Source organism: Rhinolophus sinicus, linkage group LG07 (genome assembly GCF_036562045.2).
Source record: "Rhinolophus sinicus isolate RSC01 linkage group LG07, ASM3656204v1, whole genome shotgun sequence".
NCBI classification, from domain to species: Eukaryota; Metazoa; Chordata; class Mammalia; order Chiroptera; family Rhinolophidae; genus Rhinolophus; species Rhinolophus sinicus.
The window spans coordinates 72,056,104-72,067,477 of NC_133757.1; the positions used below are offsets into that span (position 1 = coordinate 72,056,104).

The 11,374-nt window shown below is 55.9% G+C and overlaps 1 protein-coding gene across 3 annotated transcripts; it reads right to left on the reverse strand.

The window, feature by feature from the left end:
- Positions 1 to 15: 15 nt before the first annotated feature.
- KHSRP (KH-type splicing regulatory protein) lies at positions 16 to 11,350 on the reverse strand. 3 transcript variants are annotated; one of them, XM_074337677.1, is made up of 20 exons: positions 10,950 to 11,350; positions 9,199 to 9,295; positions 8,515 to 8,553; positions 8,183 to 8,222; positions 7,262 to 7,311; positions 6,926 to 6,997; positions 6,102 to 6,159; positions 5,687 to 5,861; positions 5,410 to 5,508; positions 4,935 to 5,033; positions 4,702 to 4,804; positions 3,960 to 4,060; positions 3,725 to 3,869; positions 3,480 to 3,640; positions 3,288 to 3,397; positions 2,803 to 2,891; positions 2,507 to 2,707; positions 2,345 to 2,422; positions 1,909 to 2,069; positions 16 to 854 (listed from the first exon to the last, which is right to left on the reverse strand). In XM_074337677.1, the coding sequence occupies exons 1-20, from the start codon at positions 11,208 to 11,210 to the stop codon at positions 846 to 848; spliced, it is 2,148 nt and encodes a 715-aa protein (XP_074193778.1). In that variant the 5' UTR covers positions 11,211 to 11,350; the 3' UTR covers positions 16 to 845. The 3 variants fall into 3 exon arrangements, with proteins under 3 accessions (XP_074193778.1, XP_074193779.1, XP_074193777.1); XM_074337678.1 differs by having other exon boundaries at positions 16 to 2,069; positions 10,950 to 11,046; positions 11,191 to 11,338; XM_074337676.1 differs by having other exon boundaries at positions 16 to 2,069; positions 10,950 to 11,340.
- Between the last annotated feature and the right edge of the window lie 24 nt (positions 11,351 to 11,374).

The following is an 11,374-nucleotide window of genomic DNA, read 5'->3' on the forward strand; positions in this document are numbered from 1 at the left end:
CCCAGCAGACGTGGGGAGGTTTTGTTATCATTTATTTGTGAAGTTAAAAACGAGCGATAAAAAGTAAAAACTGCCATACAATTTTTTTGTTTTGTTCTCAATTTGTTTTCAGTTTCAATGTCCTCTTGAACAGATGAAACACGACAGACCAGTCCTGGGAGTGGGGGCACGGGAGGGGCCAGGGAAGCCAAGCTAGGAAGGAAGGAGGAGCGAGAGGAGGAGCAGAGAGGCTGAGGGGCTGGACTGATGGAGGGGTGGGGGCGGGGTCCCGCAATATCAACACCTGGTCCAAGGAATGTTCCAACTCTAACTAAAAAAAAAGAGATAGCAAGAGTGACTTTTTTTCCTTTTTAAACGTTTATTTTAAAAACATGAAGAGGGCCAAGGGTGGTAGGGAGAAAATGAATTGCTTTCCCCTGAAAGAGGCAGTTTCAGGAAGGCCGAGGGGAGGTGGTATAGAGATTTTATATATATATATATATGTATATATATATAATTTTATAGGTTTTGTTTTGTTTTTTTGTGTTTATCTTAAAAAAATTTTATTTTTTGGCAGAGATTTAGTTCTCGCTATCTTCTATGGCTGGCTCAACATGAAGGATCCCAATTTTGAAAGAAAAAAAAAAAGAGCATGTGAGACACACAGTAAGTGAAAGAGCAAGAGCCGGGCACTGACCTCCGAGCCACTCACAGAGAGGGCTCCCCTGCACCCCCCCATGGTAGCCATCGCTTTCTCACCAAACAAACAGAAAAAAAACAAAACAAAACAAAGCCCCCAAACAAAACAAAATGAAAAAAAAAAATAATAGAATTTTCACAGATGAAGAAGTTCACATTCATTCGATTCATTGAGCCTGCGGAGAGGGAAGAGATAGGAATTGGTCACTACGAGGAGGGGTGGCAGGGGCGGGAGTCAGGGAGCTGGCAAGGAGGGGGCCAGGAAGCCCCTCTCCCGAGCCGGTGGGTGGCCAGCAGGATGTGTCTGTAACTGTCTAGTCAAGTGCTCCAGGGACTCGGCTGAAGTCAGACTGGCTCCTTGATGGAAGAGGAGAAAGAGGGACACAAAAGCGAGGAGGACAGAAGCAGGGGCCGCAGAGACAGAGACAGAGAGAGAGAGAGAGAGAGAGAGAGAAGCCAATTCGGGGTTTGGAGGGGAAGGTAGGCGGCTCCCGGCGCATCACAACATGAACAATCTCAGAGATCACGGTGTCCCCACAACACCCCTGTGAGGTAGGTTGGAAGGTGGCAGCGATCGTCATGCCCACTTCACAGACAAAACTGGGACACAGAGACAGGCGCCAGAACAGAGGCCCAGCCCAGGCGGAGTAGATGGGGGGCCCCAGGGCCGTCCCCTTGGCAGGCTCCCCGAGTCCCCACCGGAGCCAGGACCACCCCGTGCTGGGGCCACCTACACAGTCACTTGGACTCCGGGATGGGGAAAGATGGTGGGTTTAAAAATAAAAAGAACAAAAACCAAAAAAGTAATGCAGAGAGGGGAAAAATGATCCGTTTTCTTCCCAAGTGGCCAGATTCTGAGTTAGCAGCCAGGATGGTGCCCAACGTTTCAGCGGCCGGCCGGCCTGCCCCACCCCCAGGACTACCCACCAGTTCAACAGTTCCACCTTTTATCTGTCTCGCGCTCTCCCCCAGCATCACGACAGACAGCGTTACACAGGAACAAGCGGGCCGGCGGAGGGAGGCCTCTTCTTTAACCTCTGGACCCAGCGCACACTTCCCCCGGCTCCTGGGGACTCCCGGAGACCTCCGGCCACATGGCCCCCGCTGCAGGCATCAAGGACACACCCCGCAGGGGAAGGGATTTCCGGCGCTACCCACTAAGGCAGGATGGACGGTGGCCGGGGGTTGGAAAGAAAAAGGAGGAGGAGGAGGGTGGCAATTCCCACTTGCCTGCTGCTGTCCCTGCTGTGTGGGTGGAGGCTGGGGGCCGCCAGGACCTGGAGTCTGTCCGTAGTAAGCGGCTTGCTGTCTGTAATATTCAGCCCAAGCGGCGCTGTAGTCTGGCTGGGAGCCCGGGGGTGCTCCTGGACCCCCACCTGTGGCCACTTGAGCTGTGGAAGAGAGAGTGAGTGTGGCTGGGCGCAAGAGTGGGCCTGGCCCTGTCCCCCCCAGGCCCTACCGGCTCAGCCTGCTTTTTAAAATGTTACATTAAGTACGGATGACATCCAATATTGCTAGTTTTCGGCGTACATCCAGCACTCGCCAGTTGTTCCTCAGCACGTGAGCACTGAGCCTGTAAGCGCGCGTCTGGCAGTTACGACGACGCCACCAGCCCCATTCCGTGCTGCACACTACATGCCACGACTTATTTTTGTGTGGAGCTCACCCTGCTTCTTGTAGTACTCCTCCCAGGCTTTCGTGTAGTCCTGCTGCGGGGGAGCTCCAGGCTGCTGGGGCTGCTGGCCTGCAGGAGGCGGGCACTGAGAGGTCAGAGGACAGCACGGCGTGCAGCTGCCCGCTCGCCCCCCAAGGCGGCGCTCACACTCACCGATCTTTTTGTAATACTCTTCCCAGGCCTTAGTATAGTCCGACTGGCCGGCGGGTGGGGGCTGCGGGGGCTCGCCCTGCGAGGGTGGGGCTGCGGGGGCCGGTGCGGGGCCAGGCACGGGCCCTGGGGGCTGCTGGTAGTAGTGTGAATAGTAGGCGGCCCAGGCTGCATTGGGGTCTGCGGCGGCCGCGGCAGCTTTACCTGCAGGAGGAGAGCAACGCGGGCTGAGGGGAGGCACAGGAAGCCGGCCTCGTGCCCAGGCCCCAAGCTGCCCCCAAGCAGGTGGCCTTACTTACTCGGGTCATGAGGAGCAGGTGGTTGCCACTGGGGGTAGGTATTGCCCCAGCCCTGGGGGGGGTACTGGTGAGGAGGGGGGCCCCCAGCACTGCGGGATGAAAAAGAAAGGGAACACATGAGCCAGGGCTGCTCTTCTAAAGGGGCAGGGAAGGCTGGTAGGAAGAGGGCCCAGAGAAAGATGTGAGACAACTAACAAGGCAGAAGAAGATGCAGGCTACGAAACCACACCCCCCAATTCAACATGCACGGATTTACGCATGGGCTGGAGACTGAGAGCGACCCCTATCACATTCTGTAACAAAATGGTATCTGTAAAACACAGGGCTGGATTGGATCCTGTTTGGGGCCTGAAAACTCAGCATTTCTGAAAGGCAGGGATGGACCTCTTGGTGGTGAATCAAAATGGAGATGGGGCCTGTCACTCTTCTTGCCAGCATAACGACCCCCGTGTCCCAAATCCCAGGCAGCTGACAGAAATACTCACTGAGGGGGAGCTCCCGGTGGCCCCTGATTGAAGGGCCCAGGATTGAAGGGCCCCATGGGTCCAGCAGGGCCTGGTCCCCCAGGGCCTGGTCCGACTGGGCAGAGGGGACCCTGGAGGAAGGAGAATGGGACGAAGTCAGTGGGCAGGAGATAGGAGCCAGGTCCAGCCTCCCAGAACCCTCCCCGAGCCCACCTCAATCTTCTCCTCAATGAGCTGTTTGGCATGGTCAATCTGCTGGGGTGAGCCCCGGATGATGAACAGTTTGAAGTTGGGGTCTCCATTGGGCGGCAGCTGCCGGGAGATCTCTACAAAGGCGCCCGTCTGCTGGTTTATGGCTTTCACATTCTCACCACCTGCAGGGGACACAGGCAGTGAAGAGAGGGCAGGAGGAGCAGAAGAGTAGGGGAGAGATGGAGGGCAGGGTGGTACCTACTCACCCCGTCCGATGACCAGCCCACACTTGTGAGTGGGGATGGAGAAGGTCATCTCCCCACCAGGAGGGCCCCAGTTGCCTTGGCCCCTTCCTCGGCCCCTTCCCCCAGGGGGCATGCCAGGACCCCCTGGTGGGCCTGGGGGACCACTCTGCAAGACAGGAAGGAGATGGAGAATGAAGGTAGGAAGCCAGGCCCCTCTGCTCCCACCAGCCCTTCTCACCTACCACGCGCCACTTACCCGGAGGCTCTGGAGGAGGTCATTGATAATCCGGGCTGCGTGCTCGCATCGGTCTGGGGGCCCCATTATGTGAGCTATCTTCTCAGGACCTGTCCCATCATCTGCGGCCAGCACCCAGAGAACAGACACAAAATTCAAAAGAGAAGCACAACTCCCAACCAATGCCTCCTGAGGGCAGACACTGTGCCAAGACAAGAGTCTCAGACTCGGCCATTCGCCACGCTCTGTGTATTCAGGAGCGAGGAAGGAGGCAGGCGGACGGGCCCACATCCTCAGAGAAGAAAACCCACCAGCTAGGGAGGGCGGTTGCTGAGGCTTCTTTCTGCAATTGAAACCCCCAGAACTAAGGATCCATTTTACAGAACTAAGAACCTCTGAAAAGTAAGAGAGGTCTCTCCTCCCCACAGACCTGCCCTCAGGGACTCACAGGCTTGGTAGGAGCCCAGAGTCAGGGCAGTGATCTGAGCCAGCCCAGGATGCCCAGGTTACCCAAGATGCCCCGTCAGAATGGGCCACTGGTGGGGAAGAGGGAAGGGCTAGATTCGTAGGAGGAAAAAAACGCTCCCTTTGGACCTGGAAAGTGTGCCCATGACCAACTCTCACAGGCTGTCCCAAGGTCTAGAAGAAATGAGGCACCGAGAGGCTCAGCAGGCTAACTATGGTGCCAAGCTGCCCGAAGTGGACCTCAGGGTGAGCTGAAGAGAACAGGACCAGCTGGCACATCACGTGGCTCGACCCTGACCTTGTTTAAACTGGATCCGTACACCAGCATCATTCTGGATCTTTTTGATCATCTCTCCGCTCCGGCCGATGACCACGCCAACAGAATGCCTGGGCACTGGCACCTGAGGGGGGGGGGAGCGAGGGAGGGCAGCAGAAATGTCAGCCAGGTTCTGCCCCCACAACTGAGCTGCCCACCGGCCACGAGTAGCCCACAACCCACGGCCCTCCATTCCTGGGGAGGCCCACACTCACATCAATGCCCCCACCAATCCGGGACCCATACTCGTTCCGGTCCCCAAATCCGCCCTGGTCACGCTCTCGGAGAATGTCCATCACCATCTCGCAAGCTTGCTGCAAACACAGGCACGGTACACACATGGCAGCCCTGCTGCCCAATGCGATCCGCAGCCTCCCGCAAACCGAGGATCTCAGGCCTAACTAAGCTACGGAAGGACCAACACGAAGGTGCTGAGAGCTCTTTACTGCCACCCTGAGAGGCAGGCATGGCCAGCACCCCCATTTTCCAGACAGGAAAACAGAGGATCAGAGTTTAGGCCACTTGCTTACATACAGACCATTGGGAGGGAGAATCTGACATAAGAACACTGAGTCCTGGGCTGACTTCAAAGCCAGTATTCTTGAAAACATCTCCACTTTCATTCAAATCCCCAACCTGCCTGCAGCCTCACTCCTCCAGAACGCCCACCCCCCCGCAGGGTGCACTCACCTGCACTTTATAAGGATCCCCAATGATCCGAAGAGGTTTGTCCACGTTCGTGTTCTGGGAACCATCTTGAATTAAAATCATCTTCACTCCAGCTCGTTCCTTTAAAACCAATGTTGACTGTCACTGTAGGGCTTTCAAAGGACTTTCTGGCGACTCGTGCGCTCAGGGTGGTGGCGGCGGGAGAGTGGGGTGGGTTCCATGATCAAAAAGGGTAAAACGGTGGCAGAGCAGCTGGTGGGCTGTGGGCCCTCAGCCGCCCAAACCAGCCAGCCCTCACCTGCAGCTGCTTGATGGTCTCCCCGCCCTTGCCGATGACCAGGCCAGCCTTTCCTGCAGGGATCATGATCTCCTGCACTGTGCCGTTCTGGCCCCCATTGGCGTTGTCATGGAACTGTCCCGGGGGGCCCCCACGACCCCGAGACACGATGTCATCCAGCATCATCTTCGCTTTCCTGGGAAAGGGAAGAATGGGGTGCTGTCACTTGAAAGGGCATTGGCCTGGCGCCCCCTCTCCCCCCAGCTAAAAGGGAAGGTGACTCCAACATCTGCATCTGACAGATGACGAGGAAGAAAGTACAGTCCCTGGGGCCGGGGTGCAAGGACACGGCGTGGGAGTCTTCTCCAACTTTCAATGGGATAGACAGGGCTTCTGCCCACTCCCATCACAATGACTGGCCCAGCCAGGCACTTACTGGACAGATTCTGGGGCTCCTGTTAAGGACACACTGCGCTCAGGGAGGCCACCACTGTCTGGAGAGAAGAGGAGATAGGCTCATTGCCTTCCCGTGTCTGCAGACCCTGGAAAGGCCTTCGGTGGAGAGGAGGAAGCTTCCAGAACAATCAACCGCCACTTCTGCCACCATTCAGCAGCCCGACAATTTACCTCCCCAAACACCTAGGAGGCTGCTTTATAAAGGCCACAGTCAGGAAGCTTAAAGTCCAACAACGGAAGCAGAGCTTTTAGGAAATGAGGTGGAAGACGAGGCAGATTCTACAGGGTCCAATCCCAGGGCCACTCCCGCCACCACTGACAATTACATGCACACCCTCTAGTCAATAAACTCCTCTGCTAGAGCAAGTCCTCAGAAAACCCAGCAAAGCAACCACCTGCAGACGAGCAGGCAGAGCTGGGATTCAAACCCAGGCCCCACCTCAAAGCTATTCTTTCTAATACACCTCCCAGCCTCTTGTTTAGTTTAGGTGGCAACTTAATGTAACGGTTCAGAGCAGGTCTGGAACAAGGCTCATTGTGATCAAGTCTAGATCCCCCTAAGCCCTCCCCTCAAATGTAAAATGAAAGAAAACGAAACTTGCAGCTATGCCTCGAGGTGCTGCACTAGTGGATACTGCACTGAGCCTGACACATAGAAGGTACTCAATAAACCAACAACACAATAAACAAATGCCAGCCCATTTCACATCTATCCAGTCAAGGCAAAAGTTAGGGGATTATTGAAGTGCAAAGAGCCAGCCCCAACCCAGCGCGTGTTCAGGTACAAATCGAGCTCACTCATACCTGGCGAGATCTGGACTTTGCAGCCCGAATCCTGCTGAATTTTGTTAATCTGCTCGCCTCCTCTGCCAATGACTAGGTGGAGAAGAAAGGAGAAAATCAGAGGACGGAGGAGCCGGCACTGAGAAGACTGGGTGGTGGGGTCCACGGCCCCACTGACGCTCTGGGGGCAGCAGTCATGTCAAGAGCTCCACTGTCCTCCCTGCCCAGAGAGGACAGGGGAGAGCAGGACACAGGAGGCCCTTTCAGGCCAAAGCTCCTGGGCTGGCAGGGGTTCCCAGGACACTATCCCAGAGTGGGGGACAATGGGTGCTCCTGACCACAGTGACCCACACTCACTTAGTCCCACCATGCCGTCTGGGACCCTGTACTCCTCTGTCATTGAAGTCCTGCCAAGAAAAACAAGGACAGTCAGTCTCAAACAGGAAAGAAGCAGAGGAGGGATAAAGACCCAGGGGGTCTCCCTGGGGAAGAGGCCCCCCGATGTTTCTGGCCTCTGACCCTGCTTCCTATGATGGAACCGAGACCCCTAAGCCAAATCTAACAGCTTGGGGGCCAGGGCTCCCTCTCTTCACAGTGGGTTACTTTACCTCTCGAGGCCTTAGTTTCCCCACCTGGGCCACGAGAGGCTTGTTCTGGGAGAGCATGGTCCCTGAGCCAGTCCTGCCCCACTGACTCCGGGAGGGAGACACAAGACACTTTCACAGCAATCTGATGGAGTCATTTTACATCTGTTGACTTTTTAAAAAAAATGAATTTTGTATCTTTTTCATTTCATTTTCCTCACAATCATTTTTATTGTATTTTATAAAACTTCTGGTCCATTAAGGAAAAAAACAAAAACAATGTGGCCCTTTGCAAAGGATTCTATGTCAGATCCACTGAGGTCATTCTAGCGGGCAAAAAAGCAGGAAAGACTACCCCCCCCCCCCACCGTCTCCACCACCTCTCAGGGGAACAATTATTTGTAGAAAACATGAAAAACCAAAGACCAAAAAACCAGCCTTTTCTAGGAAGACAGATGTTTGTGTTTCTCAGCATCCTCACTCCAACCCAGAAAGCACCTGGGTGCAGAGACCACCCTTCCAAGATTACAGCCGACTGCACAACCCTCTCCTCCCGCCAGCCCTGCAGACAGGTAAGTACAGGGATGAAGGCAGTGCCTTCTGCCCCCAGCCAGAGCTCTCCCCCAGGGCAGTAAGAAAGGCCAGAGACAGCTGACAGACAAGGAAAGGGCATGTTTGCCAAATCACAACTTACCTGGGAGGAGGATGGATGGGTCCAAGTTGAGAACTGATGGCTGCAGAGAAAAAATCCAAAGAAAGATTGGCCTGGCTCCTGTCTGGGACCCCAAACACCACTGGCTCCCAGGGCTCCTGTCCGCAGGGGGCCAACTAGCATTACTACAGGCTGAGCCCTCCTCCTAGGAGCACAGGCAGCGGGCACCCTGAAGCTCATAGATCCCACATGATGAATACCCGGAGCCTCCACAAAGGACAGGGGCTCAGTTCTCCTAGCTCCTGACTCCTAACAACCTCTTAAGACCCTGAAGCGGCCCTCTGCCTGCTGCCTGTGTCACCCAATGGACTTACAGTCTCCCTGAGAAGCCAGTTTCTTGCTCTCCGGTTGGTCTGTGAAAGAGAGAGGATGTCAGATGCAGCACCCACCCACCCACAGCTGCCTCAAATCTGATGCTGGTGCCACATGTCCGGGCAAACGATCCCCCTTCCTCCCCCCCCCCCCAACATGAGAGCTGAGACAGGAGTAGCAGAGACCAACCCCAGAGGGAGGCAGACTCCATCAATCCCACCACCAGCACTCAGGGTAAAAAAGCCTTTTATAATGGGGGAACAATGATGTCTGCACTCGAGTCCTTCCAGTTTAGGACGAGACCTGAGGCAGTGGGGTCCTAGTTGAAAAAAGTCGGCTGGCCACCCAGTTGAGCATTTTGGCTACTGTGGGTAATGCCACATGCCCCAGGGCCAGCCAATTGTGACTTACACGGAGCCTCAATAAAAGTGCAAGCATTTCCCCAGCCTACCAGAAGGGGAGGAACGATCTTGAGAACTTACAACTTGGACCTAGTCACAGTCAATCTACCCTCCTCAGCCACCTGATACCTCAGGATGGCGGCCCAACAAAAAGAATGAACAAAGCTGGAATTGCTGAGGTTTTAAAAGACCGAACGGCAGCGGGCTTCCCCCCCACTCTGAACCACATTCAAACAAAGGCACCTCACTCTCTACCCCCAGCCCTTCCTTCCAGCAGGTTGTTACCTCCATCTTCCAACTGCCGCTTTTGGCCCCCAAAACCAAAATCAGGAGTGCTGTTATTCACTGTTGTAGCAGCGTCGCCTCCAATTTTGGCTGCAATCTAGAAATGAAATTGTAAGGACAGAAGAATTACCACCAAAGAACCCTCCATGGTGCTCAGATCAACTTCTCAGCCTCTCCAGTTATCCTGTCTTGCTGTCTAGCCTGGGAGTGGTTACTTCCTAATTTAGGAAAGAGCCTGTTAAGACATTCTAGAAGGAGTTTTCACTTAAGGCCTCAGAGTACAAGAGTTATCTAGGAATTTCAAAACTCCCCTTCTCAATGGGATTTGGGCCTAAATTGTTTGTGGCCAGACTGTAACCCACACCAACTTGTTCTAAGGGTGAAAAGAACAGATGCTTGGTGCCATGGAGGGTCCTCAGGTCTCCACAAGGGAGGGCTGCAGAGAACTAGAACATTCTTCTGGGATACTGAAAGGTACAACTTTCCTTTATCTCCCTCACCCTCAGAATCTTTGCATTTGTGGAACAAATCTCAGGAAGTGTTTGCTTCAGGGCATCTGAAATCTACATTTGAACAAAAACAAAAGACCCTTTTGGAACACATGTTACAATTTAGCCACATGAACAGCAACTTCAAATAAACCCAACACAACAAAGTTAACACTATAGAGCCCATCTGTGGAACTACTACAAGTTTTCCAAAGAAACACAAACCGGGAACTAAGGAGCTACGTTTTCACCTCTCAATATTTTTAAAACACTTTCAGCAAAGCTCTTGGGCTGCCAGATGGGTATCTTATCCCACCCCAACAGATCCCACCAATTCCCCCAGTTATAGCTGCTTCTCAATGAAGACAGTTCAGTGGGCAAACAAAATGCACATCAGAACACTAGCCCACCCCACAGGTGAGAAAGCCACAGACCACACAGGGCAGGAACAGGGCGTTCACCTAACGGGACTTCCCACCATTCCCTGGAGGCACTGGGACAAACCCGGTCCACTGGGGTCTGTTTCCCAAAAGGGCGGCAAAGTCCTCCTGTTCTGAAGGCCTCCTCCCCTCCAGGACGCCAGGGAGGACGCAAATGGAGCTGGGGAGGTCAGTCCCACCAGCATGTGACACCTCCATGTTGTCATCAAGACTCCTAACACTGCGGTGGGACCTTCCCCTCTTTCCCAAAAAGAAACAGAACACGCTTAAGAGCCACCGGAAGTACCAAAAAGAGCCAGCCCCTACACCCACCCTCCCCATTTCGCCTTAGTGCTTGGCCGCTCTGGCAGCAAACGGGTCCTCTTTCCACGCTCAAGAAGGATATTTTCCCCCAAAGTCCCTTCTTCCTGAGGGGCGGGCTTAAATGGGAATGGGTTTGGGGCAAACAGGGCTTTCCCCTGATGGAGAGGTTCGGGCAAAGCAAGCCCTTCCCCGGGAAAGGTGGACCCTCTCCTTCCTGGAGAGTGGAGCATGCTTTCGTGTTTTAAGATGGGGGGGACCCCCAAAGTGACTGGCCGCGCTCCAGAGCCCCTACACAGTCAGGGGCCGCCCTTGGGGACCCCCAGACGCCCTTTCCCCAGCAGGGGGTCACCCGTGAGGGACCCCACTCGAGGCGCCAGGGGCTGCCCAAGCCCCAGCCTACCGGCCCACGTGACCCCGCGGCGGTCCCGGCGCCCCCCCCCGCGACCCTACGCGCGCGCACGTGACCCCGCCCCCTCCCCCGCCCGCGCGCGCGCCCCCCTCAGGCCGGCGGCCTCCTCACCTGGCGGGCCCGCTGCACGGCGTCGGCGAAGGCGTCCTTGCGGATCCCCGGGCCGCCCCCGCCAGGGGGCTGAGAGGGACCACCAGCCGACCCCCCGCCCGGGCCGCCGCCGCCTGGGCCACCGCCGCCGCCGCGGTCCCCCGCGCCCGGCGGGCCCGGTGGAGGGCCTCCCCCGGCGCCACCGGCTCCCCCGGCTCCCCCGCCCCCGCCTGCGGGCGGGGGCGGCCCGGGCGGGGGTCCTCCCGTGCTGTAGTCCGACATGGCGCGGCGGGGCCGGGCCTGGCGCGGAGGCTGAAGCTGAGGAGGAGGAGGCGGTGGCGGCGGCTCAACGCGGGAACAAGGCCTCGCTCCACACGGCCGCGGAGCACTCTGGGAACCCAGCGGCTGGGAAGACTACGAGGGGGGAGAGGGACGCCCCCTCCCGC